This window comes from Hemicordylus capensis, chromosome 6 (assembly GCF_027244095.1).
Source record: "Hemicordylus capensis ecotype Gifberg chromosome 6, rHemCap1.1.pri, whole genome shotgun sequence".
In the NCBI taxonomy this organism is placed as follows: domain Eukaryota; kingdom Metazoa; phylum Chordata; class Lepidosauria; order Squamata; family Cordylidae; genus Hemicordylus; species Hemicordylus capensis.
Genome location: NC_069662.1, coordinates 51,298,516 through 51,319,383, shown reverse-complemented (window position 1 = coordinate 51,319,383; position 20,868 = coordinate 51,298,516). Strand labels below are relative to the sequence as shown.

Sequence of the window (20,868 nt, the reverse complement as noted above, 5' to 3'; positions counted from 1 at the left end):
GCTATTTGCCATGATGGCTAAATGCAACCTCCACACTCAGAGTCAGAATATCTCTAATTGCCAAATTCCAGATGTAAGTGCCAGGGGATGGTTCTCTCTTTCTTGTCCTGCTTCCCAGGAGCTTCTGGCTGGCCACTGCTAGAGGCAGAGTGCCTGACCAAATGAACCTTGGTCTGATAGAGAGTTCTAATGTTCTCTCTTCTCCCCCCTCACGCAGGAGACAAGAAGAATGCTGTGAACTGTACTTACAAGGATGAGAATGATTGTGTGGTTCGTTTCCAGTACTATGAGGACTCCAGTGGCAAGTCCATCCTCTATGTTGTTGAGGAACCAGGTGAGGGCCAGAAGCCATTGAGATGAAGCTTGATCTTTGGACATCACGGGATGCGACACTCCATGCTCCAACTGCACATGTGTGCGGGCAGAGGAGACCAGTCTGCACAGGCCAGGGAGGCCTGCCTGTGCCTGCTGCTCCGCTCTGCTACTCTCTCTCTCTCACACACACCCAAGAGGTGAAGAATGGAAATAGTGGCAGGAAGGGGGAAATTGTGGCTGCACAGGGGGGCAGTGGTGGGGGCCGAGTAGAAGCAGTGGGGCAGTGGCGGTGGATCAGCTGTGAGGCCTGCTGGCCACCCAAGAAGTATTTTTTTAAAAAATTAAGGGGTGGCCTCACTGTGGGTGGGGGGAGGCTCACAGTGGGGGCCTCCAAAGCCCTTCAGCCTCTGGACCGGGTGCCAAAAATACCTAGGTGCGCCCCTGAGTGATATTTTGGCTAGCAAACTGGTCAGATATGGTCTGAATGATAATACTGCTAGACAGATTCACAACTGGTTGTAAAACTGCATTCAGAGTACTCATCAATGGCTTCTCATCAAACTAGAAAGAGGTTTCAAGTGGATTGCTACAGGGCTTTGTCCAGGGCTCAGCAGCAACTACATTTCAACATTTTTATTTATGATTTAGATGAAGGGGTGGAGCGAATCCTTCTCAGATGTGTAGATGACACAAAACTGGGAGGAATAGCTAATGCAGCAGAATAAAATTCAAGGTTCATCTAAATTCATCTAAAAAGAAACATAAAATAGACACCAGCAACAGTCATTGGAGGTACTGTGCTGGGGGTGGATAGGGCCAGTAACTCTCCCCGTGCTAAATAAAGAGAATCACCACGTTAAAAGGTGCCTCTTTGCCAAGTTAGCACGGGCCTGAAATGTTGGATGAACTGGGTATATTGGGCCTGAAAAAGAGAGGGCATGATCACACTCTTCAAGATACCTGAAGGCAGGGGCGTGGGGACAATGGAGCAAGGGCGAACAACCATCCCTCAGCCTTCAGGGTCCTGGGGGAACACCAGGCATTGCTTTGCCCTCAGCTGGCTGGGAGTATGAGATGCGGCCTTCCCCCTCCATCCCAGCCAGTATTTCATTGAAATGCTTGCTGGGCTGGTGAAAAAACCGAGCCAGTCAGCACTTCAATGAAATGCTGACTGGGGAGGATGGGGAGAGGATTTGAACAGATCCTATCCTGGGCAGTGGCCATGAACCCATGTTTGATGTCAGACACAGGGGGCATGGCGAGTACCGGGATGGGGCCAGTCAGTCCCTGAGGAGTTTCCCTAGTCAGCAGTTTGTTGAATTTCTGACTGGAACTCCTTTACCTGCCTCTCCGGGGAGACTCCTCCCCACGCTGCAGTTTCCATCTAAATTGGGCCCCCACAACTGCCTTTAGAAAAGGAAAATATGTTGGGTGTTCCATTCACAGACCTAGTTTGACTATCACATGTCTAGTTTGACGCCTGTTTTGCTTAGGCTGCCGGATGCTCAGCCTGTCTGTGCTTGCTGATGCATCAGTATAGGAGCGTGAGGTCACTGACCCTGCTCTGGCCTCCAGCAATGCAAGAGCATCTTTCCCCACTCAGGTGGTGCATGATGGGTCTGTGAGAAAAAGCCCTCAAAGCCATCCAAGATCCCAGTTGCTGAACAGGATGATAAAGCCAACATTTGGTTGTGCAAAGTATGTAAAGTGACATACAGCATAGCCCCAGGGGGTATAAACGTGGCTCAGATAAAACCACATCACATGTAGGAGGCTGACACATAATTGAGGCTTCTGCAGATTTTGAGGGAGCCTAGCCAGACCTCAATGGGGAGCAGTTTGAGACCAGCTAATGAATGGTGGGAAACCACAAAAGTTGCCACTCCTTCTATGACAGGGACTGTTAAGATCCCCACTGCCTGAATCATTGTAGATTGTTGGTTGCCCAACCTTGTCTGGAACACCTCTCAGGAAGGTGGCTCCACAATCATCCTAGGCATTTGCTGTGTTGTTCTGACTACTAGGAAGATCTTCATAATTTTCAGCTTGAACCTGCCTCTCTCGCTCTCACCTAACCCCCTTTCCTGGGTTGCATTTGATGGCAGCTTCCTCAGTGGGTGATTTAGCACTATAGCACTGAACCTGAAGATAAAAATAAGAGTACATAATAGCACAGCCTAAGAACTAGGTCTGGCTGAAAATGTGTGGTATTCCACAAAAATCTTCCTCTGAATTTAGAAATGTTGGAGATGAACTTCCAGTGCATCGACCTTTTGCACCAACTGTCCTAATGACCCCTGAACTGACTCTGCAGTACTTCCTGTGCTGAGTCACAATCCTTCCTTTCCTCCTAGAGAGCAGATGGAAACATCTCTCTCTCTCCTTACCTATCCACTATGAGGATCTCCATGTGTTTTCTCTAAACAGCTGCAATATCCAAACCATCCTCTGCTACCTACTCTGTAACTGGAGTGTGTGCTCATTCCTTAGTGCTCTGCTGTTTTACCTATTGTGGGTAAAAATCAACAACCTCGAACAAAAAAGGCCCCCTGGGTTATTGTTTTGGGATGAGGCTAAAGATGTGGTCTCCTCCTAGAGCAAATCTCCCCTAAAATGTCCCCCTTTGGTCAGGTTGGGCCTGTAGCAGATGGGCCCAGGAAAACTGTATATAGAAAAACTTTTACGATTGATTTACATGAACAGGCACAGTTCTTGACAATTAGTTGCTGAATTTGTGTGGACAAACTCCACTGAAAATGGTGGAGCCGGGTCTCACGATCAGTAAGACCTAGTTTGTGAAGTTGAGTGGGGAGAGCGGGCTAAGCCCACTCTCCCCGCACACAAGTGAGCAGGAGCCCTGGGCGGCCGGATTGGCTGCCCACACAATTGCTGGCTGTGTAACAGAGCCGACGGGAGCTGGGGAGCTCGGAGGCCTTGTGGCCCGCAGGAGCTCCAGTATGCCCTGTGTGAGTGCACAGGGCATACTGGGGAGACCCCCAGAGCCAGGAGGCAGCTTTTCACCTCCCCTCTGGGAGTCTCCTCGTGAGTAGGTGTGCCACGGAGCCACGCCATGGCTACTCACGATCTTGAAAAACAGGTTTGTGGAGCGCTCACTCCGCAAAACTGGTTTTAGGGCAGGGGTACTTGAGCGGGTTACCCGCTCTAGAACCACCGGGCTCACAGCCAAGCCTGGTGGTTCTCACGATTACAGAAAATCGTGCTAGCGGAGGCTAGCCCGATTTTCTGCAATCGTGAGAATAGCCCCATGGTGTTTTAAAGTTCTGTGTCAGTAGATCTGTGATGGCTCATTCACACATGCAAGCCATTACTTGATATCAATATTGGTGCAAAGAAATTACTTATCCGCTATAAGTAATTGAACAAGAAGCCAACTGTAACTGAGAAAGAAGAGTTTGATATTTATTACTAACTAAATATAGGCTAAGAAAACAATAAACTGACTGAAAGCCTCTTATGCAGAGAGAGAGAGAGAACCTCTCAGTTTGAATTCAAGGCAACAAGTGAGAGGTAGACAAACTGTGACTCCAGTCCCAAGCCAATACAGAGATACATTCAAATAGAGAAGCATGCCCTGTATAAAGAACTGAGACAGTGACTGTAGCAAATCCCAGGTATCATAAAAGAATGTTGAACATATTTGTGGGAACCAGAATCATAACCTGGATGTAGAGCCATCTAGCCTTCTACCGCAAGACAGGATCAGGATCTCCCCACTTCACAGATTAAGCAGGTGTCCCAAGAAGGTGCTCCAGATGGCAAGAGCAAACAAGCCATTCCTTTATAATATAGTGGTTACTTCTTCTCTTCCTCAGTAGAGATCGCCTTTGGTATTGCAGCTAAATCAAGTGTGCATAGAGAGGGAGATATGGTACCAAAAGTAGAAGCAGAGTAGCTATTCTGTTCCAGAGGAGGGCACTGGCTGAGCCTGTCTTCTAATGGAGCAGGGGTTCTGAGCAGAGACAAGAGCCCTAGTAGGGGATCTGAAGCTTGGACTTCTCCAAGGGGAGGTAGGAGGGATATGGCTGGATACATCGGTATCCTCAGGACCTTTTCCAGATGTGGTCAGGCACCCATGGGGGCACTCTGGACCACCCATGGCTAAATACTAGCACCAAATATTGCTCAAGCAAATGTCTGGAGCCTGCTGAAATTGATATATGCTGCAGCTAGCTAGTGGTTGTCTCCACCTTTTCTCAGGAGAAACTTTGTGTCTTAATGGGCCCTTGCCCAGTTTTGCAGGCATTGGCTCTGATAACATTGGGGGTAGGTGGGATTTAGCTTAATTGCAGGGTCCTCAAGAGGGTCCTCTGAGTTGGAAGCAAGGTGCAGAGCAATATCCTCTTGCTCTGGTTCAGGCGGAATGGGAGCACCTGGGTCTTGCACTGGGGGAACTCCACAATCTGTCCGCTCCACATTATTCCTCTTTTCCAGACTGAGGGGATTTCAATCTTGGGGACATGACATCAGACCAGAGTGGTATGGGGAAGGCTCACAGCTCTGTACAATGACTTATTTCCTTCCAGACTGTCCCAAGGGGCCAGACGTACTTGTAGTTCTCCTTTCAGTGGCTGGAGCCATCTTGCTTATTGGCTTGGCTACCCTGCTCATCTGGAAACTGCTCATCACCATCCATGACCGCCGGGAGTTTGCCAAGTTTGAAGAAGAGCGGTCCAAGGCTAGATGGGACACGGTGAGAAATATGAGGGTGGAGGGCAGAAAAGGATCCTATGAAGTTTCTTAGGGGTGGGTGGGAAATCTTGCAGTATCTAAATGTCATTTTCCATGCTCCAGCATTTCTAGTGAATACAAGTTTGACTGTGGGTCTGTCCACATACAACCTTATTTCAGTTTCAGACCAGTTTTAGGCTCAGTCTAAAGATACATGTGGGTGTCACTGACCTACATCTACCCCCGTGTTTCTTTCAGTAATGTGTAGCTGGAAAAAAATGACAGGATATATCAATCAATCAATCAATCAATCTTTATTACGGTCATAGACCAGCACAGGTTATAAAACAGTAATACTATACAATAAATGCTATATAAAAGGGGGGGAAATGTTACATATTACGGATAATAAGATTGATATAGCAGATAAGGCTGAGAAGGGAGGAATCTAAAAATTACAAAACGTTTAAAATATGCTATAAAGCACAAACAGAGTAGCTAAAATACATATAAGCTAAAAAGGACACAGTCAGACACTTTGTTTCGGTCATGAGAGGATATAATTGTATTTGCATTTTCCCATCCTCTGCTCCATTCTGTAACTGCTTATGGGCAAGAGGAGAGAAAAACAATAACTGATGCTATGTCATGTATTTTTTTCAGCTACACATTACATGGGCTGGTGGCGCCCATGCATCTCTCTGCCACATCTGGCTTGGGCTTAATTCAAACAGTTTCCTCCAAGAATTCTGGGAATTGTAGCTTTGGTGAGGATGCTGCGTAATAGAGATTCCATTCCCTTCCCCTCTCACAGATGGTTCCCAGGGTTCGCTGGAGTGAGCGAATGACTGTTAAACCAGTTTCAGTGTGTAGCATAGATACAGTATGTCTTAACAATGGACCGTTAATGAACAAGTCCAGGATATGCTTCGTTCCCATTCATTTACAGTACCTTTTTTTCTGTTCCAGGCTAACAACCCATTGTACAAGGGAGCCACTTCCACATTCACCAACATAACATACCGTGGGAATTCATGAAGGGAGATGAGGCCTTGCAGGCCCTTCCCCATTCATGTTTACAGAACAGCCTGTGCTGGGGTGCGTGTGTGTATGTGTGTGTATGTATGTATGTATGTATGCTGGGTGGGCTGTATTTTAATGACAATTGCTTAAGTTGTTTGAGGGCCTTTGCTCTTCATTGCTCTGCTGTCACGCAAGAATGGCTGCACACGATCCTCTCAAGATCCTCTGCTTACCTCAGCTCGCTCCGTATTGCGAGCCAGACTTATACACTGAAGAAGGAGAAAGCAGGTCTTTCTCTACAGTGGGGACAGCACTGTATAAATCTCTGGGGCCCACAGGACACTCTGCTTGGGAAAAAAAATCAGGGGCAAAAATGTTGGGGTATGTAACCTAGTTCAGAAGGGTTTAAAAAAAAGAAAGAAAGAAAGAAACAGTGATGTTTGGGGTGGGCAATGGTTCAGCAACAAAGTTCTCCAACTTGGAATAGCTGAGTTAATTGCAAGTTAAGCCCAAACACCCTCTGAAATCCAGTCCTAGTTGATAATGACTTGTCTAGTGCTATCCATCTCCCTTTCCCATCCAAGCTTTACTGGGCAGTGGCCTTGGTGCCACCAGTTAAGTTTTGGGGAAGAGAAGGGGGTGGGGTGGGGGCTTCATGTTGGGTTTGAGAGGCTACCTCAGGCTTATCACACTTCCTAAGATCTCACTGGGAGTGCAGTAGGGGTGAACTTCAAAAGAGACTCAGAAATAGAAAGTATTTTTTTCTGGATTTGGTTTAAAAAAATTACTTCAACCCATTTTGAACTTTGCTGAGGGGAAGCTCACCTCTCTCTAGTTTTTACTGCATGGGACAGAAAGTCTTACATATTTGTTTTTAGAATATATCTTCTGTTTTCTTTCTCTCCAGAATCATGGCTGTCTGGTATTTAATTTCTTAAAAGAGAGAGGTGTTAGTGTGTGTGTACCTTCAAACTTGCCTTGAAACTACACTCTGTGACACACACACACACACCCCATATAATTTATAGAGAGGCTCATGAGGGGCTCAGATGTCTTCACTTTAGTTTGGTGAAGACAGAAAAGGCACTCCGCACATTCTCATTCCTTTTGCATTATGATTTTTTATTTTCTAAGGCTGAGCCCTGGCTCAAATTATGTTTGGGTCAATACTTCACACAATAGATCTCACCTTGAATATATGGTCGTGCTGGGGTGGCTTTGTGAAGGGCCCCGATAGTTCAGTGGTAAAGCATACACTGAAAGCCCCTAACTCAATTACTGGCATCTCTAGTTAAAACCTGAGTAGTAGTGCTGGGAAAGGCCTTGCTGTACCTCAGACCCTGAAGAGCTGCTGCCAGAGTGGGCCATAGGGAGCAAAATAGACCTGTGGTCCAACTCATAGTAAGGCAGTTTCATACGTACCACATAAACCTAGAGTGCTCTTGTCAAGATGTGATGTGTGTCCCTCTGAGCCTTCAATATGTTGCCCCATACCTTACAATCTCTGGAGGTGCCCCCGTTACCCCCATGGGGTCTTCTCAGGTCCTACTTTATTTTCAGGACCCAAAGAGTCACCTTCAGGTGATGAGACATTTGCATTTTGGGTGACGGAAAAGCTCCTACCAAAATTGTCCTCAGGTTTGAGCCTGCCATTAAAGAGGGGGCCCGCCCAATGGACCCTTTCTCTCTGGGCTCTAGTTGCTCCAGCTAATGCCCAAAGTTGCTCTCTAGTTGCTCCAAAGTGTATAAATACGGGTCAAAAGATTCCCCTGTGGACTGTGATCTCCCACAGAATCACATACGTTCACAGCTGGCCACTCGCACAGGAAACGTTCTCAAAAGCCTCTGTGGTTGCTCACCTCTGGAAACCCACAGACCTTTCTAGAAGTAGGAACGGCAGCACACATATTTTCACTCTTCCTCTTTCCTGGAGCCCAGTCCACATGCTGCCCACGCCAGCACATCCACGGCACTAATGCTTTCTCTCACACCCAGGAGCCACCCCACCCCTCCCCCCGCCTCAGCCAAAGAGTTTGCACATTTATGACACACACATCTGCCTCTGGGATTAAGAAGACTTATTGCTACAATTAGCACAATATATTTGAAGTAGGAGAACATGGGTTTGCTATTTAAGAAAGCTGAGGTTCCCTCTTAGTGTTTTTTCTTACAAAGAAAGCTCACACGGTACCAGCTTACATTTACAGAGGGGATATCCCTTTGTATTCCTCATTCCTCCCCTTCCCTCTTTCAGTAATGCACAATCCTTTCAAAAAGTTATCAGCTGGTGTGGATTGCTAGCAGGAGAAGTGAAGTAAGTCTATTGTGGCAATGTGTGGCAGATCCTAATAAAATCAGATTTGTCTCAGCCCACTAATTGTGTCTCTAGTCCTCTTTTTTTTTTTCATTCATTACTTGTTCCCTTTTAGCCCAATGACATATTTAACACTAACATTTGTGCACATAGACATGTACAATATAGTTACAACCGCAATTATAATAATTGTGGAAGCAAATACACATATTCTAAAAGGTGCAGAAAAGGGCAACTGAAATGATCAATACATTGGTGCACCTTCCCAATGATGAAAAGCTAAAATCTTTGGGGGCATTTTAATTTAGAAAAAAGATGAGTTGGGCAGGCATGACAGAGTTTTATACAGTTATTAATAATATGGAAAAAATAATAGTGATAAATCTCTTTCCTCCTCTCGGTATTAGAACATAGGGTCACCCAGTGCAATTGTTCCACCATAGTCCAGAAGGTACACAAGAAAGAAGTATTGGTTCACACAGCTTTTATTCTCAGAATCCTTGCCACACGACGTCCTGGCTGGGAAGGACTTTCCCACAAGTGTATGAAATTTAAGGCCAAACTAGCTGCGATGTGAGAGCTCTGTGGTTGGAGCTCCTGCTGTCTTTTTCTTTCTCAAAAGGCAGCCACTGAGGGGATTTGTGTCAGGACCATAGCATTGCAGGGGAAGAAATGATTGATTTATTCTTTAGAACTAGTAGGTGAGGCCTGCCATTGACCAGGCAAAATCATTTTGCATAGATTACACAGATAGAGAAATTAAATACAGTGGTCCCTCTACTTACGAAATTAATCCGTTCCGAATGCACATTTGTAAGTCGAAAAATTCGTAAGTCGAAAAGCGGTTTCCCATAGGAATGCATTGGGAACGGATTAATGCGTTCCGGAGCCTAGAAAAAAGACCCAGACCCCCAGTAAGGCTTGCAAACTGCACAGGAACATTTCTTTTCAAGAATAAACAGGCAGTAAACAGGCAGGCAAGTCAAGGAAACCGCATGTAAAATTCGTAAGTCGAGGAAACCCCATCTAAAAATTTGTAAGTCAAGGAAACCCCATCTAAAAATTTGTAAGTCGAAAAAACCGCATCTAAAACCGGATCTAAAACTGCCGTTTGTAACTTGAAAAATACTTATGTCGAGTAGTTTGTAAGTCGAGGGACCACTGTACTGTATATGTAGTAGAATTTTTTAGTTTAAGTGCTTGCAAAAGGGAAGTAAAAGAACAGTTTGAAGGATTTCAACTTCATTGTAGGATTTGTAGGATTTCAACTTCAAATATTATTCATTTAATTGAATAATTACCATATATAGTAAATTTGAATCTGAGAAGGATCTTCTGCTTCTTTGGGGCATGATGTTTTTTTGGGTTTTTTAAAAATAAACTTCAAATGACCTTTTTAATATGTAAAATATATTAAAATAACTTACAGATTTTTCCACAGAACATGTAAGCTAAAACAAAAACAAGCAAATGTTTCAGTGTAATACACCATCTTCAGTGATACATTTTTTTCCTTTTAAAAATTTTTTTGGTTTTTACAATACCTTAACAATCAAGTTACACTTAAGTAAATATTGACTTCCCGCTTATCATTCTGCGCGGTTCTTGTTAACTATACATATAAGCCATTGCTATAATAATACAAAACATATATACTCTATCATCCAATTCGATTTTACCCTACCCAGCCTGCTGTAATTACTAAATTTCAAACCCTGCTGAAAGGTCCATGTTAGAAAAATAGTTCTTTAAGTAAAGCAAGAAAGGTTCCCAATCTTCTTTGAAACATTCCAAGTTTTCATCCCTTATAAGTGTTGTAAGTTTTGCCATCTCTGCATATTCCAAAATGTTTATCAACCAGTCTTCTTGTGAAGGCATTTTATTGTCTTTCCATTTCTGCACGTATACTCAGGGGCATAGCAAGGCTGGAGTAGGCCCAGAGACAAGATTTTAAAATGGGCCCCACCTCACTGAAGCTCAGCTCATGAAGTATAGAAATCCTAATTTGAGGCTGAATAGTGGTAACAAAAAGCATAGTAAAATTTATTAATTTTTTTGTTGCCACTATTCAGCCTCATTTAAGATTTCTTTACTTCATGAGCTGAGCTGCAGTGAGGTGTGTGTGTGTGTGTGTGTGTGTGTGTGTGTGTGTGTGTGTGTAACATATTTGCCACAATAGAACATTATCCTAAATTATTCTTTAAAAGGTTTTGTAAATTGTGGACGATGCAAGTCATTTAATGGTACTAGAGAAAGACATGCTGTTCTGGTAGCTCCAGGTCTTAACACCCATATCAATTTTGGAGGATGAATACAACTAAAGGAAGCCCAGGTGGGTGTGTGGCTGGGGGAGTCAGTCATGTGACTTGCCTCTGGGGCCCCCCCAGGCAGTGGGCCCCCAGACAACTGTCTCCCCTTGCCCTATTATAGCTATGCCCCTGCGTATACTATTCTAGCCGCCGTGGTTGCATACATAAAAAGAGTTAAGTTTCTTCTAGAGAACTCTCCTTGAGTTATTCCCAGCAAGAAGGATTCTGGGCTCTTAGGAAATGTCATTTAAAATTTTTTCTTCAACTCATTATATATCATATCCCAAAAGATCTTTGCCTTCCCCCATGACCACCACATATGGAAGAAGGTTCCTTCACATTGTCCACATTTCCAACATTTGTTTGAAACATTTTTATACATTAATGCTCATTTTTTCGGTGTCAGATACCACCTGTACATCATCTTATAACAATTTTCTTTTAAAGTAATACAGGCAGTAAACTTTAAATCAGTTTTCCTCTCAGTGATACATTTAGCATGCCAGCTGAAGGCACTTAAATATAGAAGCTGAAAATCATTAGAGAGGTCATTTGAAGTTTGTCTTTGGAGCAGTGCAATGCGTTTTTCATCACCAGTATGTCATCGTAGAATTACTGATTGGATTACTGAATGATAAAAATCTATTGGAAACAATAACAGTTAAAATCTGATTATGTCCAGAATCTCTTCTAAAAATAAAACATGTCCCCAAGCATATTCTGATGTTAAAAGTAATGCATTCAGCTAATAGAAGTGGCAGGATTGTGTATGCAAACTGTGGTATCTGTTGATCATCAGTATGTATGACTATTTTGCACAAACAAAACATACACATTCTTTAACATGTATGTACTGCTTACCACATTCACAAAGTGGTTTACATAGGAAAGGCATAAGAAGATGGTTCCCTGTTCCAAATGCAGCCACAATTTATTGAGAAATGCAAGGAAGAAACCAGCAAACAGCCACTGGGAGCAATCCTATACTCGGCTGAATTGGGACAGTCACCCTCCCCCTGTGATGCAAGAGAGCCACCACTAAAATATGTCTCTGTGTCCAGCTAGCAGGGAAACCTAGCCCTTTGCCCCTGCATCAGTTCCCTGACTGAACTGCCCCGCTGACGTTGCTAATAGCAATAGAGGAGAGAGCTCTTTGGATCTGGACAGCCCATGAGCTTGCAACGATCACAACTGCGCAGGCGCACCTCGCAGTTGCTTAAAGACGCTGGCCTGAATGGATGGGGCCAGCGTCTCTCCTGCTCCTACCTCACTGCCACGGGGGGAAGGGGAGGAGAAGGGGAAAGGACTACTCTACTCCTCCCCCCGCGGCCACCCCTCGACTGCGGTAAGACTTCTTTAAAAAGTGGAGCTTTGGAGGTGCGGGTGCGGGGTGGCTCAGTTGCCAGAAGCCCCCGGCCCCAGCCATTTGGAGCCTCCCCCGGACCTTGGAGGACCGGACTGGGTCCCCAATGTCCGGGGATTAGTGCGCCTCTGCAGTCAAAGGAGTAGTAGAAGGAAGGGGCAGCAAATCCAGAGGGTGAGGGTTTCATGCAGTGCTTGTGCCACTCACTCATTCTCTTCCTGCTGGTCCCTGGACTGCTCTTTAGGCTAGCAATGACCAGGAGCACCACAGTTCTTCTGTAACTACTGCCAGAAGTTCTGTATTGGCACAGTTGACACCCCCAAAGCCTCGACTGGGAAACACCCTTAATTTGCCTGTCAGTAATCTTTTATCACCATAATAAAGGTGTTTTTTCATCTAGCACTGGAGCAATAATGACATCTAGGGGTATTTTATGGGATTTCATCAAAACAAGGACAGCATATTGCAATGAGGCATGTGCACAAAATGGATTTTGCATTCTGTTTTGAGCTCGAAACGAAATACAAATGGCCAAAATGTTTTGTTGAAAACAGCAGTCAACCAACGTGAAATGTTTCATGTGATCTGACCATAGGGCACAATGGGGAAACTCAAAACACCCCATAAGATCCTATAGGGGGTTGGGGAGAAGGTTAAATATTTGTTTGAAATTGCCCACTTACCCATATCTTTTGTGAGTTGGGTGGTAGCTAGCACCCATCATGCCCTACCATCCAACCCACTTTGGTGTCCCTAGGAGCTACCCATGGGGAACAATGGGATGTTTTCAATTCCCCTTTTGTTCCCTATGGCCAAAATAAGCTGTCCTCACAGAGTGCACACATGTTTTGCATTGCAATTTGAAACCATGCCTTGAAAAACACTGCAGAAGCACACAGAAAACAGGAATCTGTCCCTCCCAACACAGAACACACATTTCAAACACAGTCCAAAACTTGTCAAAAAAGGAATCACTGACCCAGAATCCACTGCCAGCCACAGTGCCTGCGCTGCAGTAAAATCATTGGTACAAGTTGCCCTCTCTCACACAATTATGACTCCTTACTTTCTAGCATTGCAACAGCTGCCACAGCAGCACCCTTAGCAGCAAGCATAGCCATAAGCTCAACTAGAGCAACCTCAGCCACATTTTGACTGAGTACACCTTGCAATGCAAATTGCGGAGCAGACCAGAGCAGTGAGTGAAGCACAAGTTAGTCTCAAGGCCAGACACAGAGCTCATCACAGCAATCACCAAGAAATCTCTCTCTCTCTCTCTCTCTCTCTCTCTAACAAACCAAAACCGAACCATACTCAAGGAAGGCAGGCACCAAGTTCTGCTTTTTTCAATCTGAGATCTAACAAAACAAGTAGTTATAGCAGGAATAGCACAGCATATTATACTAAGTGCTGAGAAAGTAACCACAAAATCAAACCTATCTTCCTCCTCTCCTGATGCATAATGAGAGAGGCACACTATGAGGACTCTCTCTACCCCCCCAGTCCCTTTGAATACATTTTGAAATTCTCTCCTTTTGTGCCCCCCCAAGTCTCCCTCCCCCTTTCAGCCAATGGGGGCACAGTTGCCCATGTCAACGCTTGATTTGTATGATAATAAGCAAGGAGATCACAAGCTAATTGGAAGCCAGTGCCAGAAAACCAATTAATAAGGGGAAAACAGGCCCCCCAAATGGTGCTCGAAAAATTGACATGTCTCAATTGAAATGGGGCTGCTCTGCTCAGGGGTGGAGCCACCATTGGGTGAAAGGGTTCAAAGAACCCAGGCCGCCAATGGTGAAAAGCCACCGAGAGAGCCCCGCCCTGTGTGGCTCAGGCTCCATAGGAGCCCAGAGCGAACTCCCCCCTCCCATGCCGGGGCCGCCGAAAGCCCTGGCGAACACTTCACCAATTACTTCAGGCAGCTCCGACTGCCCAATAGAATGTTTTCCCCTTCCTCTCCCTCTCTGGAGGGAGAGAAAGGGGAAAACGTCCTATTAGGCAGCCGACCCTGCCTGAAATGACGCGCTGAGAGCTCGTTCGGGCTCTCGGCAGCCCAGGCCACGCCCCCTTGCACATGACAAAGTCACATGACAAGGGGGCGTGGCCTGGGCTGCTGAGAGCCCGAACAAGCTCTCAGCGCATCATTTCAGGCAGGGTCGGCTGCCTAATAGGACATATTCCCCTTTCTCTCCCTGTCTGGAGGGAGAGGAAGGGGAAAACATTCTATAGGGCAGTCGGAGCTGCCTGAAATACTTGGCAGAGAGTTTGCCCGGGCTCTCAGCAGCCCGGGCATGGGAGGAGGGAGTTCACTCTGGGCTCCTATGGAGCCCACGCCATGCCCCGTGCGCATGTGACGTCACGCGCACGGGCATATTGGAAGGGGCTGCCGAGCGGGGCTGGACACAGGCCGCCGCTTGGCTGGCTCCGCGCCTGGTTCTGCTTCAAGCTTGAAATAGGCCCTTTACTTCAAGGGTGCTCTGTTTTGAACTTGAAACACTCAAAATGGCTGTTTCGAGTCAAAACATTTTGATGCTGAGATGTTCTGCACATCCCTAATCGCACTAAACATGTAGTATTTGAACAGTGATCTTCACTAGTGCAGTGAACTTCACTGTTTTTCAAGTGGGGGCTGCTTTGGCCAAAAAAACAACAACTCCAAAAAACCCCAAACCCACCACCCTTCCATGTGTGAGCCATTTTCCATTGTGCTGACTTCTGCACAGTACTGCACCTGCTGGGAGGGTCTTTTAAGAGACAGAGGAGCCTCCTCTTAAAAGCCCTAGAAGGGAAGCAATGGAAAGGGCTACACTTCCCAGCACTCCATGCCCACCGTACAAGATGGTGCAGAGGCTCAAGAGGGTTTGGTTTCCCTTAATGGAGCCCCCAGGCAGCACTGGACAAAGCACAGTACTGCACAGCAAGAAAAGTCATCTCCTCATGGTTCCAGGGGACTGTGCAGAGCATTGAGCTTTGGCCGAAGTTTAAGCAATTCGTCAGGGAGCCACACTTAGGGCTGATGAGGTCCACCACAATGAAGAACACTGAAAACAAAAGAAGTAAAACAATAAAATAATAATACAAAATACTTAAAATACTTCATACCTACATTTTAAAAATAATAAAAAATAGTGCAAACTGCTTGTGATCATATCAAATGTTGTTATGCCCCCCTCCCCCTTGAATTTGAACTCAGAACCATCAGTCACTCGCTGGGACGTCTTCAATGACTTTTTTGCAGATAAAATCTCTCGTATTTGTGCCGAAGTGGATTCCACAGCTACTGCAGAGTCTATTGTAGAGGTGCCCAGCAACTCTTCTTATATGATGAGATTAGATCACTTTTCAGTTTGTGACTCCTGAGCATGTGGACAACCTGCTTCAGACTGTGCAGCCTACAACCTGTTCTCTTGACTCTTGCCAAACATAGCTTTTTTCATCTGGTAATTGTATTATCAGAGAGGGTCTGGTAAATATCATAAATGCTTCTCTGATGGAGCGCAGGATGCCTCCTCGTCTTAAGGAGCCTATTATTAGAACTTTTATGAAGAAACCTGCATTGGATCCCTTGAGCTGGCTAACTACAGGCCTGTTTCTAAACTTCCATGGTTGGGCAAGGTTATTAGAGCAGGTGGTAGCCAATCAGCTCCAGGCAGTTTTGGATGACACAGATTATCTAGGCCCATTTCAAACTGGCTTTTGAGTGGGTTATGGGGTTTAGACTGCCTTGGCCAGCCTGATGGATGATATCCAATTGGCTATCAACAGAGGGAGTGCGGCTCTGCTGATCCTTTTGGATCTCTCAGTGGCTTTTGATACCATAGACCACAGTATCCTTCTGGATTGCTTGAGGGAGGTGGAATTGTGTGGCACTGTTCAGTGGTTCCATTCCTACCCCTCTGGCAGATTCCAGATGGTGTCGTTTGAAGACTGTTGCTCTACAAAGCAAGAGCTAAAGTGTGGAGTTCAACAAGGCTCCATACTGTCTCCAGTGCTTTTTAACATCTGCATCAAACCGCTGGGAGAGATCATACAGGGTGTTATCAATATACTGATGACAACCAGATCTACTTCTCCCTGTTAACCTCATCAGGAAATGGCATATCTTCCCTAAAAAACCTGCCTGGCAGTGATAATGGGCTGGATGAGGGATAGCAAACTAAAGTTGAATCCACATATTTATTTATTTATTATTTATTTATTACATTTTCATACTGCCCTATCCAACGGCACTTGGCAGTATACATCAAATAAAAAACAAAAACAAACTCCTTGTAAAATAAACTGCTTAAAACATTATAAAAACAAAGTTAGAACAATTCAAAACCATTAATAAGATGCTGACTGTGAGGAGTCGGGACCCAAGAGATAGTTTAGAACTGCCTGTTCTGGATGGGATTACACTCCCCCTGAAAGATCAGGTAGATAGCTTGGGAGTGCTCCCGAATGGTGGTGTAGTGCACATAGGATGCCAACCACCCACATGAGTTGCCAACCCATGAAGTACAAGGTTTTGTTGTTCTAGAAGTGTTCTTAGAGTAGATTCTCTGGTAGTATATGAGAGTGGATTCATGGTTTTTCATTTAAAATCTCATTTGCTACCAGAGAATCTAAACTCAACACCTCAGAAACAACAAAGCACAGTACCCCAATGGGTTAGCAACCTGGGGGGTGTGGTTGGCACCCTCTGTGCACTACACCACTACTCGCTCAGCACCACACCAGTGCCCCCCCAAGTACAGTTATGGGGCTGCTGAAACCACCATTATTCCCTATGGGGGGGAGCCTAAAGACACTCAAACTCCCCCAAATCACAAAAAAATCAACCCTTTGATCAATTCCTTTGAAATCTGGGTGGTGGCAGGCACCCCTTGGGGTACTTCCGCCCAACCCACTGTTCTGCCCCAGCAGACCCCTTTCTGCCCCAAATCTGCCCCCAAGACACTGCAACTTTGACAATTCCTAAGAAAGCAGCCCTTTCACCAATTCAGTGGGAGTCTGGGTTGTGGCAGGCATCCCTTGGGGCACTTCCACCCAACCAACTGTTCTGCCCTAGCAGACCTCTTTCTGCCCCAAATCTGCCACGAAGACATGCAGTCTCCAGGAATTACTTAAAAATCATCCCTTTGCACATTTCCCTTTCTTTCCCTCCTCCCACATGGAGAGGTTGCTCCGGGAGGCAGGAGGCTTGCTTGCAGTGCAGGCTAGGAAGAAAGAAATATTATGTTCAAATACCAAAATTAAATAGAATCCCCCTCTCTCCCAATCTAATTTTTAAAAAAGATTGAATAATTTGGAGAAGAGCAAAGCTCTTCTCTTCTCTGGTGGGCCAAAAGACACAAACACAGCCTTGAAAGGAATAACGCCTCAGGATTGTATCTAAGGAAAGGCGAGATATAATGAATAATAAATAGAAGTACAATGTGTTATGGCAAAATAAATCATTATGGGAAGGTGAGATATTATTGATTAATTGATTGATTGATTGATTGATTGATTGTTAAATTTATATATCACCTTTCATTAAAACAATCCCAAGGTGGTTTACAGCAAAATTTAAAAACAAGATTATAAATATGATACAGTTAAAATATTAAGCTAAAAATATGAGACAAATCTGATTAAATAAATGTAAGACACAAGCATAAAAACAATAAATACAAAGTACAAAGAGCAGCAGCAGAGACAATCACATAAATATAAATATATAAATATAAACTCACTCAACAATAAATAAATATTTTAAAAGTCTGGGGGAATTCAACAAGTAAAGTCTCCTTCATCCATGGACACTTTCGGTCTTAATCTGAATTGACCTGGCATTGCAGAGGAACAAGGCCAGACTCTGTGGGTAGTTGGAGCTGCTCTCCAAGGCCTGAGAGTTGACAAGGCAGTTGAAAGTGGAAACAGTTACTAAATTACTGATTTCCCTTCCTCTGTAACGGCCAGCTGCTCTGCCAGCGCCAATTCTTCTATTCCTCACCACTACAGCAATAGCTGCCCCCAAACTGCCGGACGCACCATCCCACTCAAGAGAGCCCGAACACATATCTGAAAAAGGCCTGGCACAACCCAGTACACTAAAAAACCCAACAACCTCCAGCCCAAACCTCCCCTCCCCCGCAGTATAGCCTTCCCCCAGCCCTCAGTTCCACCTTGAAGGCTGGCTGGCCTCCTTTGGAGGTGGGCTTCAGGTTTGCCTTCCAGAATTATACGCCCCCAGAAGCCCCTCCTCTCACGAGACACTGCTGGGCCTGCGACAGGTGGTCAAAGTCAGGCAATCCTGGAAGGTAGCCAGCTGGAACAGAACAGCAGGCCGGCAGGCAGCCCTTCGTCCGGGGTGGGAGGTGAAGATGGAACTTCCAAAAACGGAGGGGGCCAGATGTCCAAGTCCAGGCAAGGAGGCCTGGCCCGCGCCCTCACTCTCCCCCAAAGTGGTGACCCCCCTTTTGTGCCGCCCCTTTGGTGGCGACCTTGCCAGTGGTGGGCCTGCCGCCACTGGCAGCTCCCTAAATAGGCCTGAGCCGCTGGCTCTGGGCAAATGGAATCCAAAAAGCTTCCAAGTCACCCCCTGGGCCCCAATCCTCCAAAGCCTCCCCGCAGCTCAACTCAGCAGCCAGTCCTGGGAGGCAGATAGCAAACGGGGGGGGGGGGGAGCAGAAGCAGACAGGCAGACACCCAGTCCCTCAACCTGGGGTCTGCCTGGGAAGCAGATGTTCCTCCTCCTCGTCTCTCTTCTGCAGGCTTCTTTAGCCTATCGGCAAGTGCTGCACAACCTACAATTGGATCAGTATGGGGGGAAAGAGGTCACATCTCTATAAGAGACTGGCTTGTAAAAATTTGGAATATTTTGATAATGGATAAAATCTCATCAACTTTTAAACTGAACCCCTAACAAAATCAAGACACTGTTTTTTATATGAGGTGGAACTACATAGAAAAAGGCAAGGATTCAGTCCATTCACCTTCATCACTTACTTATGTCTATTGCTGGTGAGAGATCTACTTCTTAATTGGTAATTGGTAAAGGCTGGTGTTAGTTCAAGCGGTTAGCTTTAGTATTCTGTATCTGAGTCAAATATGATATGATAGATTTGTAACTGTGTGTATTGTCAGAATGAATAAATAAAATAAAATACCAGCACCCACGCACCCCCTCTATCCAATTCTAGGTTGCTAACGGTGTCTAAGTCAACAGTTAGGGTTAAGACTGATTAGAATATCACTTTTCTACCAAAAAAAAGTCCCCAATGCAGTTTCCAAAGGGGGGGGGAGAGGAAATAGTTCCCTCTCCCAAAAGTGCTCACATACAGATGCATAACTACGGTAGGGCAGGCAGGGCACATGCCCTAGGCGCCAGGTGAAGAGGGTGCAAAAGTGCCTGCAATGCCCCGCCAATGCCTGGTGCCCCCCCCACCACAAAACAAACAATTTTTTTTCCAACTTCCCCCCCAAATTGAATCAGTGGGCGCCTAGCGGGCCAGCGTCTCCGGTGCCACCCCCACCTCCCGCGCAGGCACAGCAGCCAGTGCCCTCGCAACTTACTCAAGAGTCGTGAGAAAGATCTCCAGTCTGGGCGGGCTGCGCACGGCTGGGGCAGCTTGTTAGTTATTGCGGCGGGCGCTCATGGGCTGGCGGCGCCCCCCCTGCCGGCCAGTTCAATGAATCAATGCTGTGCCACACATGCTCCTTGCATGACCACGTGGATCGGGTCTTGTTGGAAGGAGAGAGAGAGCAGCAACTGCTGTGCTGGCCTGGCTATGGGCCGGGCGTTCGCGCTGTGCCTGTGCTGCTGCTTGCTAGACAACAGTACTGCTTGCTTCCTCGTGTGTGTGCCTAACCCATTTACAAGTAAGTAAAATAAGCTACTGCTCTCAAAAATGATCACTGACTCTGCCTTTCGATCGTGTAGTGTGTGCTTCTATTCTGGATTCCCCCCAGCCCAAATGTAAAGACCAAGAGTCCTTGGAGGGTCGGTGGGGTCTAGGCTGGGGTGTGCTGCTTGAATTGGGGTCTGGGGTGGGTGCATCACACACTTAAATTTCTGCCTTTAATTTGGTTGCCTCCCTCCAAACAGAAGCTGAAGTGGGGAGGGGTTTCTTCATTTTCCGCAGCGCTCGAGCAAGCAAGCCCTCCCTGCCTTGGGTGTGTGTGTTTTGGTGCTACTTAGGCCAGACGAAATCCACTGTAAGTCCTTATTCTTCATCTTCTGGGTGCAGAGCCCTCTCTCTGTGTGTTTGTGTGTGTGTATTTTCCCCTCCACGTTGCTTCCCCCAATGCCTTTCTTAACCCTGTGTGTGTTTGTGTGTATTTTCCCCTCCACGTTGCTTCCCCCAGCGGCTTCCTTAGTAAGAGGGGTACTGATTCCTTAGCCCTGTATGTGTGTATTTTCCCCTCCATGTTGCTTCCCCCAGCACCTTCCTTAGCCCAGTGTGTGTGTCTCTGTGTGTGTGTGGATGTGTGTGTGTTTTCCCCTCCACGTTGTTTCCCCCAGCGGCTTCCTTAGTAAGAGGGGTGCTGATTCCCTGTATGTGTGTATTTTCCCCTCCATGTTGCTTCCCCCAGCACCTTCCTTAGCCCTGTGTGTTTGTGTGTATTTTCCCCTCCACGTTGCTTCCCCCAGCACCTTCCTTAGCCCAGTGTGTGTCTCTCTGTGTGTGTGTATTTTCCCCTCCACGTTGCTTCCCCCAGTGCTTTCCTTAGCCCTGTGTGTGTGTGTGTGTGTATTTCCCCTCCACGTTGCTTCCCCCAGCGCCTTCCTTCGTAAGCGAGGCGCTGCTTCCTTAGCCCTGTGTTTGTTTGTTCTCCCCCCACCCCTCAGCAAAGCGTGGCTTCCTCTTCCCAAAGTTTTGACCGCA

General features: G+C 46.1%; 1 protein-coding gene across 5 annotated transcripts in view; it reads left to right on the top strand.

Annotated features, from left to right (window-relative positions):
• Positions 1 to 8,404, top strand: part of ITGB3 (integrin subunit beta 3) — a 72,544-nt gene extending 64,140 nt beyond the window's left edge. For all 5 annotated transcript variants that reach the window (XM_053265621.1, XM_053265620.1, XM_053265625.1 and 2 more), the window contains 3 exons: positions 218 to 334; positions 4,860 to 5,026; positions 5,974 to 8,404. In XM_053265621.1, coding sequence (XP_053121596.1) covers positions 218 to 334; positions 4,860 to 5,026; positions 5,974 to 6,042 — 353 coding nt within the window. In that variant the 3' untranslated portion in view covers positions 6,043 to 8,404. The remainder of the gene's footprint in view (positions 1 to 217; positions 335 to 4,859; positions 5,027 to 5,973) is intronic.
• Positions 8,405 to 20,868: the final 12,464 nt, after the last annotated feature.